Source organism: Scatophagus argus, chromosome 17 (genome assembly GCF_020382885.2).
Source record: "Scatophagus argus isolate fScaArg1 chromosome 17, fScaArg1.pri, whole genome shotgun sequence".
Taxonomy (NCBI): domain Eukaryota; kingdom Metazoa; phylum Chordata; class Actinopteri; family Scatophagidae; genus Scatophagus; species Scatophagus argus.
The window spans coordinates 21,099,561-21,118,480 of record NC_058509.1 but is presented as its reverse complement, the minus strand read 5'-3'; the positions used below and the strand labels follow the sequence as shown (position 1 = coordinate 21,118,480).

The following is an 18,920-nucleotide window of genomic DNA, read 5'->3' as shown; positions in this document are numbered from 1 at the left end:
ATTGATAGGATAGTGATTTTCAACAGCACATAAAACATACATGAATGATACAGCAGTTCATTATAATTTCAGTCTTGTGAAATGCTAAAACCATCTTGAGGTGGTATCAAAAATGAAACTAAACAGTTGAAATTTTGTTTTACTTATCTTTTTAGTAATGTCATTTCTCATGTTGTTAATTGCCTTCCTGCCTGTACAACATCCATTGCACGTCTGCCCGTCCTGGGTGAGGGATCCCTCCTCTGTTGCTCACCCTGAGGTTTCTTCCATTTTTTCCTGTTAAAGGTTTTTCTGGGAGTTTTTCCTTAGTCGATGTGAGGGTCGAAGGGCAGAGGATGTTGCTGATGTTATGTTAAGCCCTTTGAGACAAATTGCTTGTAAAAATGGGCTATACAAATCAAGTTGACTTGACTTGACTTGACAAGTAATTAAACAAGGTGCTATGGAAACATTCATGAGTGTAGGTGTCATGGGTAATAAGAGAGTGGACAAACTAGGTTAGCAAATGGTTGAAAAAGAAAATACAGACATTGCAATTAAACTTTCAAACTTGTAAGGAATGGGTATTGTATGGAAAAAATCAATAGAATGGCAACATCACTGGGATCAAGAGGCAAAACAACAACAAACAACTACAGTGCATGAGGCTGCATTGGAATAAAGGCTGTAATGGCCAGACTAAGAATAGGATATGGTAACCTGAACCTGAGTCTCCACGTTAGGAAAGCATGCAACTCGTGACTTTGTGACTGTACCGCCAACAGTATCACCAACATGTACTTCTAACTGCAGGAAATATCCTGTAAAAAGAAAGGACAAGGAGGAGGGAGATTGGTAAGGTCAGGGATAACAGAGGCAGGTGTGGAGGTGAAATGTTGTCAAGGCAGGACGTGTCTGGTGGGCTTTCTTAAATGACTCCAGAAGATGGCAGTAATGCAACAGTAAGGACGCAAGCTGCCGTTGAACCTCACAGAAGAAGAAGAAGAAGCTGTGAAAGGTGTCATATCTGTGTGCGACGAAAGCGAAATTGTAAATCGATGCATGAGCTTTGATGTTATTGAAAACTCCTCAAACTTTAAGATTGGAAAACACTGGACATTACCCATAGAATAGTAGCATCTAGCTACTAACTAGCAGCTCATGAGTGACTAACATAAAGAGGTAACGGTGAACGGGTTGGAAGATAACTAAGTTAACTACCGAGCAGCTGCTACAGGCCAAGAACATCAAGCTAGTATGGACTCTTGGGTTCGGTTTAACGCTCAAAGCCAAGCCAAGGAGAGGATTTTTAGGTAATGTCACGAATTTTATTAACACTAGGTTAACAGTGTTCTTTGAAATCACACTTTAACTAAAATTGTTATAGTTAACGCACATTACTCCAAGTTCACTCTTTAGCTAGCTAACTCGCCTGTTTTCTGGGTTAATGAACTGACGATCGGCTGAACTGAATATGTTTTATTTGACAGATGAGGTGGCAGGTGCTCCACACCAGTCTGTTCCATCATTGATTTGTGGGACTGTTTTGATTGTCGGGTGTAGAAGTAGTCTGAAGTAGTATACTTCAGGTGATGTTAACACTTAAAAAACAATGATGAATGCACTGTAGACCACTTTAGTGACGTTTTTTATTCTTCGTCCAGCTTTGTTGCCAGAGTCTGCTTTACCGGAATGCGATTCGTGTATATAATGTTTAAATGTATTTGATAAAGTTTAAGAGCTCTATAATGCGCTGGTATTAGTCAAAGGCAGCGCTGTTTAGCCATTTTAATCTGCAACTTTGAAAATAACCTCCATCGGACTAGTTCAGGTGCGCAGTATAGCTTGCCATGGTGATCTAGCCAGGTTAAAAAAAGGCCACCTTCATGACATGGGAAACCCTTGCGTTCGGCTCCACATACCTTGCTAACACTGTCGTATTGCTTGGTAATACACCGTTCAGTTTGTTATTCTCATTCAAGTCAGGTGTTTCACTGTTACCTGATGATACAGGAGTCATGAGCCCGATACTGATGTTGATTCTATGGAGTTCTATAAATCTGAAAATGGTATGTCAGCATCTTAATATAAATCATATAAGCAACAATTTCGATACAGATCCTTTTTTAAAATGATTTTTAAAGTAGCTAAGATGCATACTCTGCAGGACATTTTACAATGTAAAAATCGATTTGTCAGCGTTCTCTTTCTGGTCAGTGGTATGCAGTGCAGATGCTGTTTCTTTGTGTATTGACATTTCTTACTGGCTCTTACACATACACAGAGATATGGATAGATCTGCATCAAGCTGGAGTATCGGAGACTGCTCTCCTGAGCCCCCTTATGAATTCACCCGTCTGGCCAGCTTAATAAGCATGTCTTCTGCTCTCACAGGGCCGCTCAGTATGCCTGCAGCTTGCTGGGCTACACTCTTCAGAAGGGCGGGGCAGCAGCTGAACTTCGCAAAACTGTCAGTCAGTTGGAAGCACACATGAGCCTGACAAGAAAGTGTGAGTGAAGCAACCAGCTTGAGTTTATTTCCGAGCACCAGAGCTGAAGGATTGTGGCTGATATGTGTTTGTGTCTCACAGTGCTGCGTCTGGGAAACTCTGTGGAGGCGCTAGAGGCTGCCAAGAGGGCCATACACCTCTCTGACAGTGTACTGAGGCTCTGCCTGACCATCAGCCACCTCAACAGAGCCATGTACTTTGCCTGTGACAATGTCTTGTGGGCTGGGAAAACAGGTGTCATATCCAGACTGGACCAGCACAAATGGAGTCAAAGATCTTTCAGGTAAGAGTTTGTCTTTTTTTTCCTTCAAATTCTTCACTATGCACATTTTAATGACAGTTGCATCCAAAGCAACAATCTGTGCAATCAAACATAAAAGTAGGTTGCGAACTTTAATTACACAGCGACATGCGCTCACTGAGGAACACCTAGACTAAATTCTTCGTGGCGTAGATTTCCCAAGGTGTTGGAAACATTTCTTTGAGATCCTGATCCAAGTTGACATGATTGTCTGACATCATTTCTGCAGAACTTTCAAGTTGCATAGCTTTCATTCTACAACATTCCAAACGTGTACTACAGGATTCAGATCAGGTGACTGTGGAGGCCACTGAAGAACACTGAACTCATTGTCTGGAAGTAGTCATTAGAACGTGGCTAAATACCATTATACTACCCCCACCAGCCTGAACTGTTGACACATGGCAGGATGGATCCATGGATTTGTGCTGTTGGTGCCAAATTCTGACCTTACCATCACTGGTCCTCAACAGAAATTGGGATTCATCAGAGCAAACTACATTTTTCCAGTCTTTTACTGTTAAGTTTTTCATGAGCCTGTACCTACTGTAGCTTCAGCTTTCGGTTCTTGGCTGACAGAAGTGGAATATGATGTGGTCTCCACAAGGCGTTTTTGTATGCAGAACTGCCATACACTGTTTTTTTGTGGGTTTTTGGCACCATTCTGAGTACACTCAAAAGACTGTTGTGCGTGAAAATCCCTGGAGATCAACAGTTAAAGAAATACTCAAACCACTCTGTCTGGCACCAACAATCATGCCATGGTCAAACCCTCTACGATCACTAAGACATTTTTGCCCCATTCTGATGGGTGATGTAATCATTACCTGAAACTCATGACCTTTGTTGGCATGGTTTTATGCATTGCGCTGCTGCCACCTGATTGGCTGATTAGATAACTGCATGAATAAATAGGTGTAAGTGCCCAGTGAGTGTCAGTTTGATAGCATTGTCTTCATAAGATTACCATTGTAAAGGCAGGCTAAACCAGCTCAACATGTTTGTGCTTTGTAATTTATGATGTTTATTGCATGTATGTTTCTCTCTCTCTCTCTCTTTCATCCTCTCTGTCCTGTCTACCTCTTCTTCTCCTTCACCCAGCCGACTATCAGCAGGATAGTTCTCCCTTGCAAGCTGGGTCCTGCTCAAGGTTTCTTCCTGTTAAAAGGGAGTTTTTCCTTGCCACTGTCTGCTTGCTCGGGGGTTCAGGTTCTGGTTCTCTGTAAAGCACCTAGGGACAATTTTGATTGTATAAGGTGCTATATAAATAAATAAATTGAAATAAATTAAATTGAAAAGCTACATTTGCTCTCAGAGCATAGTATTGACTCAGAATGAAAGCTATTCATTTTCATGTCAGTGAAATTTCTGGACTACAGCGTTATACCCATTGTTATAACCCTCTCATGTCCATCTTTGTACTTCTTGAAAATTAACATTGGTTGACCATTTAATTTTCATATGATTGTATTCTGGGGCCAGACTTTAGTTAATACAAACTATGTGGTTGACATCTGCAGGTACTACCTATTTGCCTTGATCCTCAACCTGACTCGAGATGTGTACGAGCTCCACCTTCTCATTGAAAATGAAGAGCGTTGCAGAGCGGCCAAATCTACATCCCCACCGCAGCCCAGCACCACCTTGCTTGCTGGCCACTTGTCCTCTCCTTCCTCACCTGCCGCCTCAGCTACCAACGCCTTGCCAGTCATGTTCGTGTGGCTCCGTAGACGGCTCCACCTGCTGGTGACAGTGTTGTACAGCAACCCACCACTGCTATTGGACCTGCTGAAGAACAGTTGTGATATCTTCATTCCACTAGACCGGCTGAGCATTTACTCTACAGGGTCAGGTTTTGTCGGGGCCTGCGGTCTGACCTCCTCTGTCCTCTCCATCCTCACCATGGTCCACCCTTGGCTGAAACTCAAACCATGATCCCAGATACATGCTGGAAGGAAGAGCCTTAAGGAGGGCTGAAATCAGACACTAACAGGGTTAACGAAATGATCATTTTGTTGAAAGAGCAGCTGCTGATGTACTGCGATTACATTTTGGAAAAGCGGCAGGGAATCCAAATACTTCAGATATCCTCAGAATAAGTGGGTTATTGATACCCTGAAAAGGTATGACCCATGTCTAGACAGAGCTTCAGTGTAGTGATGCTGCACAGACCCTACTGCGTCCTCATCGTTTCCCACTCAGATAAAGCTAGCCTTCATCCATGCATATCACATCCCTGCAGCAAAATCTTGCGACAGACTGAAACTTCAGTCTGAGAAGTACGTACAGTTCTTTACAGGAAGAACGTTAAAAAATGCGAACTTACCAGATAGTCAGGTGGTCTTCTTCAGTGGGTCAGTATAAAAAGAATTTCAGCTTGACCAAGAAGGGCCTCCCATAGTAAGGTTAGCAGTGACTTCCCCCTTTCTTTTGACAGTTTTGTGTCACAGCATAGACCTTAGCTCATATTTAAGAATACCTGCTGTCTTGAAAGCTTGGCAGCCACTCGGAATGAGAGCCATGATGTGGAACTTTAAAATAAGCATCTCTATCTGCAAAGATACAGCAGCTACAGGACGTGCTTACTATAAGATACATACTAGAAATGGTTAGGTTTAGGAACCAATTAAATAATAATAAAACTGATCAAAGTAAATCATGTTGGGGTTTTTGTTGTTGTTGATTTGCACCTGCTTGACCTCTTTACACCCAGCAAGTTAATATTGTCAACATTACATTTTTTTGAACTTACTAAAGGTATATATTTTATAAATAGAGCATAAGACATATTTTCTAACCTGGAATCACTGCCTGTATTTTTGTTACCATTCTGACTGTACTTTTCATCATTACATACAACAAATTGAGAGCCAAGACATTTCCTTAACCATTAGTAAAACTATTCCTATCACCCATATCACTTTTCAGCAGTAAAAAATGTTTTGTTTTGTTTTGTTTGGGAACCTTAATCTAAATATTTACACAGTATAAACCAAAATGTACACCCATTTACATACTGTGTCTTCAAATCTAACTTAATGTTTCACAAAATTGATTTTGTGGACCATTGCTGCCTATAATAAAGAGCATATCTGTGACAGGACTTTTTGAACAACTTTCAGCTTTGACTCATCTGTCTGCTTTATTCTGGTATAAATAATGGACCAAAGCTAAATTAAAAACAAAAAAGGTTTAATTCAAGACGTTAGTTACAAATGGAAAAGTAAAAACCAAAGAGAAGTTGAAAACACAATGAAAGCGACAACAAATGAGGCCAGGGGAGCAGTGACTGTCAGGTGGAACAGAGCTGCTGGTGTTTCTGTTGAGGTAACATCTAATGTACACATCGTGGCCCAGCTGAGAGGACTTCTTCGATAAGCTTACCATCATTCTCTGTAAAAGGAGAGAACAAGTACAATATGGATCCAAGATAGTCTTACACAAACTACTGTACAGTGATGACTGAACTCAGCCTCAGCCACACAACAAAAAGAAAAAAATAGTATTTATGCCTAAATACCATAAGGGGAAGTTTTTCCTTTGTGAACTGATCTTTATAAAGACATTGTTTCTTCCATACAATTTTGATCACACTGACTATTTGATAGCCACAAAACTGATTGTTGTCCTCTTTGTATTTGTAACTGATTAACACAATAACAAACTGACAGCTGTAATGTGGCTTGTCAAAGATAAATCAAGGTTTACTTTATTCATGGAAACGTAATATATCTGTAAAAATATCTGAATCGTTAAACTTCTGTGTTGTTGACAGTACAATGTGGAGATGCTCCAACCTGAACTCATCACTCCTGGGTCTCCATGCTCTCATCCTCTCCATCTCCTCCTTCCTCCAGAGCTTCATCGTCTTCCTCTTTCCTCTCTGGGGGTTTCTCATAAGCCTTTTCTGATGGAGTGACGATCACACCATCCCACGTAGACATCTCTGTTGCCAGGTCTGCAACAGTACAATAAATATTATTTATTCGTTTTATATAATATAAATTTGTAAATGTCCAACTCAATGTCCTGTGTGGACACAAAAATGCAGAGAGAAAAAGTTGAGGCTACTGCTGTCTACATATTCGTCTATTCTATAAACCTTATGCTCAAGAGTTTTCATTGTCCGAGCATGTTACCAAGCGGAGTTTTCCATCTGTCTGCTATAATTAGGAAAGCTGTCTTTATTTATTGTATTGAAGAATGAAAGTAGCTCACAGCTGGCATCTCCTTCAAGGCCAAGGATCTTCCTGTAACCTCCATGAGAGAGCACCCTCACCAGAGTCTGAGCTGTGAAACACACCATGTCCTGCACACACAACACACAAACTCAACACTATCGCATGCCACCTGCTTCATGCAACACTTGATTTTTTTTTTTTTTTTTTTTTTTTTTTTTTAAATCAAACTGGTATGATACATTATAGATTTTTTGACAGGACATAATTGTCTAGATGTGTGATATATTTTCCAGTGTGCACTGCCTCTTACACCATTGCAAACAGAACTTCAGGATCCCCCCCCCCCCAGATAAGCATCATAAAAGAGTAGAAAAGCTCTCTGTAAGGCTTGCAGTAAATTGACAGGAGCAGACATACCTGCTGTTCCAGAGTCATGACAGTGTGTACTCTGAAGTTTCCACTCTCACAGGGGTCAGTGATCCCCACAGAGCCAGGCAGAAAGAGGCCAGCAGCCAGCATCTGCAGGCAACGTCTTCAAAACACAAACATGCAGTCCAACATTAGGCTTAGAGAAAATATCCCATCTATAGAGACTGTCTCAAAATGAAAAAGAAGCTGAGTGGGAACAAACCTGTAGGCCACATTCAGGGACAGGGGCTGCCTGGATGGGTTGTTCATTACTGCAGAGTGGCCCTGGAACAGAGTAGACACCAGTCCATCAGTGATGGTGTACATGTACCAGTATACAACACTTACCTAGTATGCCATTCAAGGCTTGATGTATATGCAGTCACAGGTACAGGTGTTCATTTTTATCTGGCCAAATGACAGGACTTCGCTCACTTGTGTGAAGCAGTAGACTTGTGTTCTTACCAGCAGGTCCAGGATCCAGGGAGTGAGGGGTTCAAAGCCAGGGAAGCGCAGTCTCAGGTCCTTCAACAGGCGGATCAGCACTTTCACCCTGAATATTATCAACATCAAAGAAGTTAAGAAATTCAGGTGAGCATGTTGTGTGGTGGTGAATACACATGGATCAACTCTGGTAACAGAACCCAGCATAGGGCAGTTAAAGGACATTTCCTCACGTTGACTGAGAGGCGTTCTCCTCAAACCAGCGGGCATGGCGGATGGCAGCAAGGGCACTCTGCAGTACCTTGATGTCCACTAAAGAAACAACAATAATAAAATTAGCCTGCGCAATGCCATCCAGTGCAGAGCCAGACAACTGTTGTCTTTCATTTTTACAGGCTGGACTACAAACACAACAGAGTTGCGTGAATTAACACAGTGGAAAGATGACATAGTTTCATCAGGTTTGATTACATATTTGGTGCAGGACAAGCAATTTTATCCTATAGCACATGCACCAATCAGCCGCAGCGTTAAAACCACCTGCTTAAAATTTTTTTAGGCCCACTTGACTTGACTTGTGCTGTCAAAACAGCTGTGACGTGTCAGGGGAAAGGACAGAGGACCTCTGGGTGTATTTTGTGGTCACTGGCATTGGAATGTTTGATCTTTTGGGTCCTGTCAAACATCATTCACTTTACCTGTCAGTGGTTTTAATGCTGTGGCTGATCAGTGGTTGTGGTGCCCCCTTGAGGCTGAATGTTTTGCAGTGAACCTCAAAGCCAGAAATTTTGAATTTTCTAAGCAGGGAAAACTTTATTCAAAACAGAAGGAAACAGTGGGTGTAAATAGCTGCAGCTTACGTGGCAAGACACTGACACACTGCGAGCAAACCTGAAGCTCTGGTGGCTTCAGCTACCCATGCATGGGTAGTTTGTTTCCCATTTAAACAGAACATAATGGTCTGAGTTTTCCTGCTAAGAACAAGTATTTAAGTATTTTGGGCATCTTCATGCTTTCATCACAGACGGTAGAGAGAGGACAGTTAATAAGGGAGAACAGAAAGCAACCAAGGTCCCTGGCTAGACTCAGTCTGGGGACTTTGTAGATCATGCTCAGTGCTGTTACTCCTAAATGAATCCAGGGAGATGCCTTCTCCATGGCTAGTGTAAGTGTGCGTGTATGTGTTATGTGTAAACCCATACAGTGCAACTCAGGGTCCAGCTTGCGCAGGTTGGGAGGAACAGTGGTAATGAGGATCTTGACGGTAGCATCAGCTGAACTGATCTCAAAGCCTGTCTCATTGGTCAACATGGACAGCACTGAAACCAGAAGATACAGACAGTCAGCCGCCTATCGAATCGCATCAGACACATTACATCAGGTACAATGCTATGTCGCCAGCTGATTGAACAACATTGTTCAAAATTAACTTTCTGAAGGTGAGTGGTAGATAAAAAAATTCCACAGGCCAACATTTTACCATCCAGTTCCTAAAGATGCTGTGATGAAAGAACAAGAAACTAATGACAAAAGTGTCCTCTGTATTTCAACAAAGGAAAATAGAGAAAAAATAGAAACCTTCCAGCTTTAAACAACCCTTGTGGCCATTGGAGTATTGATTTCTGAGTTTACATGGTATACATGAATGTGCCATGAAGTCCTATTCAGCACCATTGACTGTATATAAAGGAGGATAACAGTGATAAACGTTCAAGTGTTTCTTTTACTGATAAGTTTGGTTTTAATTAGTTACCTGATGTTATAAAAGAGGGAATCAACATGATGACTGACAGCTGAGAAAATGTCTACATTGATTTGTTTTTGTGCTGGTTTATTATTGTTCTTTGTAGGTAATGCTGGAATGAGCTAGAAGCGTGTGTGTAATATTTGAAAACGATGTGCAGGCGCTTCCCAAGAAATATGAACCCAATCAACTCGACACTGACAATGTATTACAGCCAAAAAAATACAATTTTCAAAAGGCCACATCTGTCACACCGTAAATCCAATTGATTTGAAATGTCACACTGAAGTCTAGTTCAATGTGCTCTACAAAAAAGCCTTTAGACCATACCTGCAATGTGCTTGTTTTCAAAAGATTGGCTTGGGTTATTTTCAGTTTCAATTCTGAAATTCATGTCACTCAGATTCCCATGTTAAATTTAAAGCATGCACTTATGTTAGGCCATCTTTTATGAATGCAACACCCTGACTGTGTTACCTTCAGTAGGGTCCTGTGTGCGAAGGGTCTCCACTACTTTGTTGCCAAGAGCAGCAACTGCCTCCACTGTTTTAAAAGAGAGAGAGAAAAAAAAAGATGAAACTGCAAAGGCCTGTGGATAAAGCACGTTGTTGTTTTAGCCAGCCAGGTGTTTGTCTAATTCACAGAAGTCTTTAATCTGACCAGCAGGCACTGTGACCTTTGGCAATGGGGTATTGTATTAAACCTTAATACATTTTTGATACATAAATGGAATGTGTCAATTGCAGCGGGTATTGAAACCTGTTATATCTTGTCAGGTTTACAGTCTTGTTTAATTATTTTGCCAGTTTTGGATTTATTTCTGCAAAACTGCTTATGTTGCTGCTTATGTTTTGACATTCAGAAGCGGAGTGAGGGATTATAGTTAATTGTTAAGTCTCATTGCAAGCTTGTGAAATAGACACACTATGGGTGGTGGCTTGGTCCGCTCATCACATCTTTAAGACTGCTGGCTTCTTTTAGGTAAAAAGAAGCTGGTAGAAAAATGTTCGTATTGTATTTCACACAGTGAGGCTTAATTTTGGTACTGTACTAAAACTCAGGTATCACAGTATTTTAAACTTTACCCAACCCTGGTATGTGATTGACATGCTATTATATAGAGGTTAAAAAGAAAAATCAACTTAAAACTTCAAAAATAAAACTTTGGGATTCAGTGACATAGAGGAGAACACTTTGGTTTCAGTTTTTTTGTTTGATTAAACAAAAATCCACATCATATGGAAGAATGTACAGTTGTGGAGCCTTCAGAATATGAGGTTCTCAACATAACAAGTATTGCCAGTCCCATCACTGATATAATCCTGCTAGTTTTATCAGTTGCTAACAATATGAAATAATAATAATAATAATATGAAATCACATCTGAGGGACAAGAAAATAAAAAAGACATCCAAAAGCCTTAAAGACATATCATCAGTAGTGATTTTATAAACAAGGCTGCAGTTTGCATTATTGCATTGCTATCCTTTACTTAGTTTTTTCGCAGATGACATTACTTCCTACTTATCACTCACATGTAGGGAGAATCTTGAGAATTACAACCAGGTCAGCAACGTTGTGTCCTGTTGTCATGGTGCCCTTCTTGTAAGAGCCCACCTGGCGCACCTCCTCAATTTGCTATAAACAAACATAGGGTAAAACATTAACATGTAATATACTATATTATCAACTAATTTCAATTTCAATTTATTTTATATAGCACCTTATACAATCAAAATTGTCTCTAGATGCTTTACAGAGAACCAGAGCCTGAACCCCCGAGCAAGCAGACAGTGGCAAGGAAAAACTCCCTTTTAACAGGAAGAAACCTTGAGCAGGACCCGGCTTGCAAGGGAGAACTATCCTGCTGATAGTCGGCCGGGTGAAGGGGGGGAAAGAAGAGGTAGACAGGACAGAGAGGATGAAAGAGAGAGAGGGAGAAACATACATGCAATAAACATAAATAGCTCGTACTATTACCAGGCTCCACATCTCGTTTACTGATTTTGATTCCAGTTGGCAAATACTTAAACTAGACTATGACTCTACCCAAATTGTTTCTAAATACCTAAAGCTGTGTACTTCACAGTTTCAAAAACATTCCTGATAATGTTTCAGTTCACACTGACCCCTTGTTAAGCTGAGAGTTTCATATGTTCAAGCACGGTGTTTTTCAATACTGATCTTGCATCTTCTAAATGTTTCTCTGCTTCTACAGCCCTAATTCAAATAAATGGGTCCTTATTGAGTTTCTGCAGAGCTTGATGATGAATTGATCATTTGAATCAGGCGTGCTAGGGAAACATCTAAAACATGCTGAGCAGGGGAGATCCAGGACCTGAGGCCGGTATTACAAAGTTCAACCTAGGATATCCTGTCATTATTTGATCTTATGCATCCATTCAAATAACAGAACCGGTCTTTACAGCATATGAGCAATTGCAAACATGGACAAGCAGATCTTTTACAAAGAGCAAACAAACATGGAGACATAATCCAGGCTCAAAGCAAGACAGTGACAGTTGGCAAAACAGACTGTATAAATGTGTAAATTAAAACTGCATACATGTATACTTGTGGCATGTAGGCTAGGACAACTTAGCCTTATATAGACTATATTGTCAAAAGTATTCGCTCATCTGCCTTTAGTGACATCCCATTCTTAATCCATAGGGTTTAATATGATGTCGGCCCACCCTTTGCAGCTATAACAGCTTCAACTCTTCAGGAAAGGCTTTCCACAAGGAGGTTTAGGACTGTGTTTATGGGAATTTTTGACCATTCTTCCAGAAGCGCATTTGTGAGGTCAGACACTGATGTTGTACGAGAAAGCCTGGAACACAGTCTTCGCTCTAATTCATCCCAAAGGTGTTCTATCTGGTTGAGGTCAGGACTCTGTGCAGGCTAGTAAAGTTCTTCCACACCAAACTCGCTCATCCATTATCCATCCATTATGGACCTTGCTTTGTGCACTGGTGCACAGTCATGTGAAGAGGCCATCCCCAAACTGTTCCCACAAAGTTGGGAGCGTGGAATTGTCCAAAATTTCCTGGTATGCTGAAGTATTCAGAGTTCCTTTCAGTGGAACTAAGGGGCCAAGTCCAGCTCCTAAAAAACAAGCCCACACCATAATCCCCCCTCCACCAAACTTCACACTTGGCACAGTGCAGTCAGACAAGTACCGTTCTCCTGGCTACCGCCAAACCCAGACTCATCCATCAGATTGCCAGATGGAGAAGCTTGGTTCGTCACTCCAGAGACTACTTGGTGATGTATGACTTGGATGCACCTGCATCCAAAACCCATTCCATGAAGCTCTCCACACACTGTTCTTGAGCTAATCTAAAGGTCATATGAAGTCTGAAGGTCTGTAACGATTGACTCTGCAGAAAGCTGGCGACCTCTGCGCACTATGCACCTCAGCATCCGCTGACCCCACTCTGAATTCAATTATTTGGATGGGTGAGTGAATACTTTTGGCAATACAGTGTATACAGATATCTTGGGACAAGTACAAGCTTTTTTGGCATTTAAACCCGGTAAACACTTCAGAATTCATCTTGCTACTTCTATCAGCAGTCAGGTCATCAATAAACACCAGTCACCCAGTTCCCCTGGCATCCTTATGTGCCTGTTCCATAACACTGGCTCCACCACATTTGAAAGATGATGTGTAATGTTTCGGATCATGAGCTGTTCCGTTCCTTCTCCATACTTTCCTCTTCCCATCATTCTGGTACAAGTTAATCTTGGTTTCATCACTCCAAAGTAGGGCTGGGCGATATTAGAAAAAATGATCATACGATTTTTTTTGTTCAAAATGTTCGATAACGATATATAAAACGATATACATGAAATCACTATTTTTTCATTCTTTTTTAATCGGATTGCTGTCTGTGAGAAGTGCTTGCGGCCTGGGAGTTGATAACGAGGATCGATCACTTTCATTAGATTTTTAAACCCGGCTGTTTCGACAGTGCAAATTGGCTGCATGCCTTTTGCGATGAATTGTGTGATGGCATGTGTGATGTCTTTGTGTCGTTTCGATGTTTTTTCATACACCATGGCGCTGGAAAGAGCGGACTGTATGGTTTGTTGATCAGCCTTCCTCTTATTGCTGGTCGAGGGGGCTTTACCGACCTGGCAGCACTCTGTGTGCTCTAATGGGTGATATTGTTTTAAATGCTGAAATAAGTTGCGGGTGTTTCCTGTTTTAGTAGGGACGTGACTTCTACACATTTTACACAGGACTTTGCTCTGTTGTTTATCCGATTTCAAATAGCCAAAGTACCTCCAGACAGCCGAGCCCTTCTGACCCTTCTTCTCAACGATTTCCTCCTGGGAAGAACTGAGGCTTAAATGCTGTGCAGAACTCTGCCCAGCCGAGTTTTCGCTCATTTTTATACAGTCTTGCCTGTTTGGTTGGAGACACGCCGTAGTGGCTGCAACCACTACGCTATAGAATCTTTGCCGCAAACTTTGATGAGATGCTTCTGTTCTGTTAGCCACCACAGCGGGCCGTGTGTGTATGTTTGTACACACAACCTGGTGGCTCTCTTCAAAAACTGATGGGCTACGTGCGTCAATTTTTTGATTGGCTACTCGCGTGCCCGTGAAAACGTTGGAGATTTTTTTTGTGAAGGCGTGCGCTATCGAATGTTATCGAATGTGTCTTAATTTCTAATCGTATTAATTATAAATCGCGATTAAAATCGAAATCGAAAAATCGCCCAAGCCTACTCCAAAGAATCCTTTCTGTTCTTGAGCATTACTAGTGGGTTGCATCTTGTTGTGAAGCATCCATATTTACATTCATGAAGCTGTCTCTTGACTGTAGACTTTGAAAGTGAAACGCCTACCTCTTCAAGAGTGTTCTTGACTTGCCTTGATGTTGTGAAAGGATTTTTCTTCAGCAGTGACAGAATTTTGCAGTCATCCACTTTAGTTGTCTTCTGTGGTTTTCTAAGCCTTTTGGTGTTGCTGATCTTTTCTGTTAAACTGTTGCTATCTCTCTGATGGGTTTATTTTGTTTTTTCATCCTAATGATGGCCTCTTTCATTTGCGTAGACACCTCTTCAGAGCTCACGTTGAGTGTTCCAGTAAACAGCTACCAAACACAAATGTAACACTCAGAACCAATGCCAGAACTTTATCTGCTTGATTTGTCATGGGCTAAAGAGGGAACAGGCCATACCTGGCCATGAAACACCTTGTCAGCCATTTGTCCCATCATTTATGAGCTGCCAAAAATAGGTGGGTGTATAAAAATGGCTGTAAATGATTAACACTACACTTTTGTCCTTGAATTAAATCTGAAAATCTTCACTTCGCTCACATCCAGTGTTTTATTTCAAATTCAATGTGATGGTGTACAGAGGCCAAATACCAAAAAAAATTTTTACTTATCCCAATATATATGAACCTAACTATACTATCAAATGTGGTTACTGACATATGGCTCAAGAAGGTGTCACAGATAAGTGAGCCACACAGCAAGTTTCACTGGACCTTCTATTAATGAATAAATGACGTCATTTTCCGGGAAATTGATGGCCAAGGAGTCATTGGTTAATTTAGCATGAGAACCTGTCTGATCATCTAGGAAACGATTCAAATCAATCTTTTGTCATATACAGCGTTATTTAAATACAATGTGTAATGACATGGTACACTGCACACACTGATCTCGACGACAATGATGCGTACATTCCCGAGTCACATAGGGTTTTAGCTACAGTTAAAGAAAAATGACTCACCACTTCAAAGTTGCCAGGTGCAACAATCAGATTGTCAATGACGTTGTTGATCTTTGTGACCAGGGACAAGATGGAGGACTAAATGGAAGAAGAGACCAATAAACAGGGTTTCTGTCAGTAACCATACACAACACACTTCATGAACAAAACCTGGTGAGACTGAATGTTATCAGTCAGTACCTGCACTACATGCACTAGATGTAAATACTATTCATGTAAATACTGCACATTTTCACTTTTTTTTATTTTATTATTTTTTTTATAAGCATTCTTTTTTTACAATATTCAAATTTTTTTACTTACCTATTTTCTGGTAGCAGGGACATAAAGAATTTCACTGCACATTGTACCGTGTATGATTGTGTGTGTGATAAATAAACCTATCTTGTATCTTGTATCTTGTGAACTGACCTGCTCTGCAGGTGTGGGGCTCAGGTCCTGGTTTCTCTTCAGCAGACACTCACTGAAAGCCGTCTCATCAGGTGCAGGCTTCACTCGGGGGAAGGCCATCTCACACTAGTAATAAAGAACAGTCTGTTTCTGTACACACACTACGGCTCAGTACTTCACCTGTTTTACTACTAGCTTACTCACACCAGGAGACTATTGTAGCAGTTTTTTGGGGGAACACAAAATGTAATTTATTTTCCTGCATTGATGAATAATAGTAATCCAGGCACCCGAGACAGCACTGCTGGTAGTGGCTGCAGTTGCAACAAGAGCACACTTGTGGCTATAAACAACCACATCCAAAAGTGATGCTGGCTACACTCAAGGTGAAACTGACTTAAAGTTTGAACCACACAGCAGTGAAACGCTGCTTTTCAGTGTTGTGTTAAGTTTTTCTTTAAAGTATCCAGAATTAATAAAATGGCTTCTTTATGTCCAAGTTGTGCCTGCTCAGTGAAAACAAGGACAACCTGCAGCTCCTCATGAATTATCAAAAGGTCACAGTAGCAATACTGACATTTGAGTTACTTATTTTAAGAGTTATATCCCTGAATGGGTAGAATCGTATTGTGTTTATGCTGACTTTTTATTATTAATATTTGTATAACACAGAAGTGAAAATTCCTATAAGCTGGAAGGCCCCCCCACCCCAACCCACATAAACTCACCACATAAAAATCAAATGGAATATGTGGGACAAATGGCCGGTACCTAGACAGGAAAGAAGAAAAAACACACATTACATATTTTATATATTTTATATTGGCAATGGCTGTTCCCCTCAACAGCCGGCCCCTCACATTTCGAAAATATCTCAGCAATTTCTCAAGAGCCACAACAATTGCCTGCACATGACACACATGGCTGCCAGAACCCAACGCAGAACACTGCACTGATCCAATTCATTTTATTCACTTCACCTGTCAGTGGTGTTAATGTTGTGGCCGATCGATGTATATGAGCATGATGAGAATGATGACCCTGACCAAACTGCCTTAGGCTGTTTTATGTGAATGAATGTTAATGATGATAATGAACAAGCGAAAAGGAGCTCGGCAGCTGAACTCACCCCTGGACCAATCCTCCACGGGACCCGAAGCGGCCTCCCCGGCCCCTGCCGCGGTCCCCTCTGAACACAAACACAGTAACGTTAACATGTCGCGACTGCTCACATACAGATGCTAGTCAAAGCTGATGTTATGATTAACACTATCGCACCCATACACATCGGTAGGTTACAGGCTCATTCATTGACTTCGCTCCTTAGCTACGCGATGTGAGTTACGTTAGTCCACTGGACAGATGATGAATTACCTGTGTAGAAGTACACATTCATCTGCAGCTCAGAAATGATGCCGTTAACACGCTTCGTGGCCAAGACACACTTGGAATAAAGCTGAATTCGCTACTTTGCTATCAGGTTAGTTAGCCAGTGTTCAAACAATGCACACCACTAGCTTCATGTTAAGCTAACATAACGCAGAAACTAACGACTACAATCAACATTTTCTTGTATTTAACTGTAAAACACCTAGGCATTTAATGTTGAAGCGTACTGAAATACAATTACCTCATTGCGTACGACGTTTTGATCGTTTAATGTGAAAATCCTGTAAGAACTGTAAACCGTTCCACCCGGCTTCCCTGCTGCTGCTTCTTCTTCTTTCAGTTTCATGGCACTTATGGTGCATTACCGCCCCCAATTGGTCCAAGTATGGATGGGGAATTTTACATTTACTACTTCTGATGATAAATAAAATTAAACAAATGAACAAATTATAGGTATATACCCCGATCAGCCGTAACATTATGACCACTGACAGCTGAAGTGACATTGATTGTCTTGTTACAATGGCACCTGGCATATATTAGATATATTATACAGCAAATAAACATTTTGTCCTTCAAGTTGATGTGTTGGAAGCAGAAAGCATATTGCAAGTATAAGGATTTGAGCAACTTTCTCAAGAGACAAATAGTGGTCAGGACCTACCAGAAGTGGGCCAAGGAAAGAAAAGCTGAATAGAAGAGCTATTCTAATCCAGTAGAAGAGCTGCTGTAGCTGAATTTGCTGAAAAAGGTCAGGTTGATTCCGACAGAAAGGCGTCAGAACATACAGTGCATCACTGTGTGTTGCATCTGGGGCTGTATAGCCGCAGAACAGTCAGAATTCCATACTGACCCGTGTCCACTGCCAAAAGTGTCTACAATGGGCTTGTGAGCATCAGAACTGGTGCTTGCTACAGAGTGGCTCTGTGGCTCCTCTCCTCCCTCTAATGTCCAGCGCTGGATCAAATCCTGTGACAACCTTTGCCACTTCAGTCCTGCCAAGCTACTCTTACAGTGACTGGAGCTGCACAGGGACCAGACAAAAGAAGGCTGTCATACCTGAGCGAAGTGAGAGAAAAGCGTTAGGATGACTGGGTGCTTACCTGAGGAAGACAGCACACTAGGATGCACTATGGGCAGGCTGGCAGAGGCAATGTGATGCTTTGGGCAATTTTCCATTCTGCCATTTGTGTGGATGTTACTTTGACACTTACCACCTACCTAAACATTGTTGCTGACTGGTCATGGAAACCATATTCCCTGATGGGATAATACACCCTGTCATACTGCAATGGTTCAAGAATGGTTTGAAGAACACAAGAACTTCAGGGTGTTGACTGGGTCTCCAATTTCTCTAGATCTCAATTCATTTGCGCATCTGTGGGATGTGCTGGAAAAACAAATCCGATCCATGGAGGCCCTGTCTCATAATTTAGAGGACTTAAAGGATCTGCTACTGACAGCTTGTTGCTGGACACCACAGCATACCTTCAGAAGTCTAGTGGAGTTCATGCTGCTCAGTGGGTTAGGGGGTGGGTTAGGGCTGATTGGTGGATATTATATTCTTTCTGTCAGAATCATTTTCCTAACATATTGGAACAGAGATAAACTGGAACTTCTCCCCAGAACTTCATTGTAATAGATCTCATAAATCAAAGCCCAACTTATTTCTTTAAGGTTCAATATAAGTTAGCTTCTCTCAGCATATTTTGGGCAGTTAACTATAGCGTGTTGCCTATGTTTGCTAACTAACTCAAAATTCATACCATCTCTAAATTCAATGAAATGAAATGAATCATGAACATCAATGAACTGCAA

The 18,920-nt window shown here is 41.2% G+C and overlaps 2 protein-coding genes across 3 annotated transcripts; one reads left to right on the top strand and one right to left on the bottom strand.

Moving 5' to 3' along the window:
- Positions 1-952: 952 nt before the first annotated feature.
- pex11b (peroxisomal biogenesis factor 11 beta) lies at positions 953-5,449 on the top strand. 2 transcript variants are annotated; one of them, XM_046417848.1, is made up of 4 exons: positions 953-1,292; positions 2,374-2,489; positions 2,571-2,772; positions 4,311-5,449. In XM_046417848.1, the coding sequence occupies exons 1-4, from the start codon at positions 1,237-1,239 to the stop codon at positions 4,723-4,725; spliced, it is 789 nt and encodes a 262-aa protein (XP_046273804.1). In that variant the 5' UTR covers positions 953-1,236; the 3' UTR covers positions 4,726-5,449. The 2 variants fall into 2 exon arrangements, with proteins under 2 accessions (XP_046273804.1, XP_046273806.1); XM_046417850.1 differs by lacking the exon at positions 953-1,292 and adding an exon at positions 1,316-2,048.
- Positions 5,450-5,961: 512 nt separating this feature from the next.
- On the bottom strand, positions 5,962-17,485 carry ilf2 (interleukin enhancer binding factor 2). Its single transcript, XM_046417847.1, has 15 exons — positions 17,344-17,485; positions 16,843-16,902; positions 16,442-16,484; positions 15,735-15,839; positions 15,324-15,401; positions 11,103-11,205; positions 10,045-10,110; positions 9,026-9,142; positions 8,057-8,135; positions 7,845-7,932; positions 7,603-7,664; positions 7,389-7,503; positions 7,009-7,099; positions 6,588-6,748; positions 5,962-6,183 (listed from the first exon to the last, which is right to left on the bottom strand). The coding sequence occupies exons 1-14, from the start codon at positions 17,346-17,348 to the stop codon at positions 6,597-6,599; spliced, it is 1,164 nt and encodes a 387-aa protein (XP_046273803.1). The 5' UTR covers positions 17,349-17,485; the 3' UTR covers positions 5,962-6,183; positions 6,588-6,596.
- Between the last annotated feature and the right edge of the window lie 1,435 nt (positions 17,486-18,920).

What these genes read in the sequence shown, in the direction of transcription:
- pex11b (XM_046417848.1), top strand. Translation starts at nt 1,237, where the DNA reads ATGGACTCTTGGGTTCGGTTTAACGCTCAAAGCCAAGCCAAGGAGAGG. An exon ending in GCCAAGGAGAGGATTTTTAG is followed by an intron (nt 1,293 to 2,373) that starts GTAATGTCACGA and finishes CTGCTCTCACAG; the next exon opens with GGCCGCTCAGTATGCCTGCA. An exon ending in CATGAGCCTGACAAGAAAGT is followed by an intron (nt 2,490 to 2,570) that starts GTGAGTGAAGCA and finishes TGTGTCTCACAG; the next exon opens with TGCTGCGTCTGGGAAACTCT.
- ilf2 (XM_046417847.1), bottom strand. An exon ending in TCTCAAGATTCTCCCTACAT is followed by an intron (nt 10,111 to 11,102) that starts GTGAGTGATAAG and finishes CTTTTAAAACAG; the next exon opens with TGGAGGCAGTTGCTGCTCTT. An exon ending in GAGAACGCCTCTCAGTCAAC is followed by an intron (nt 7,933 to 8,056) that starts GTGAGGAAATGT and finishes GATAATATTCAG; the next exon opens with GGTGAAAGTGCTGATCCGCC.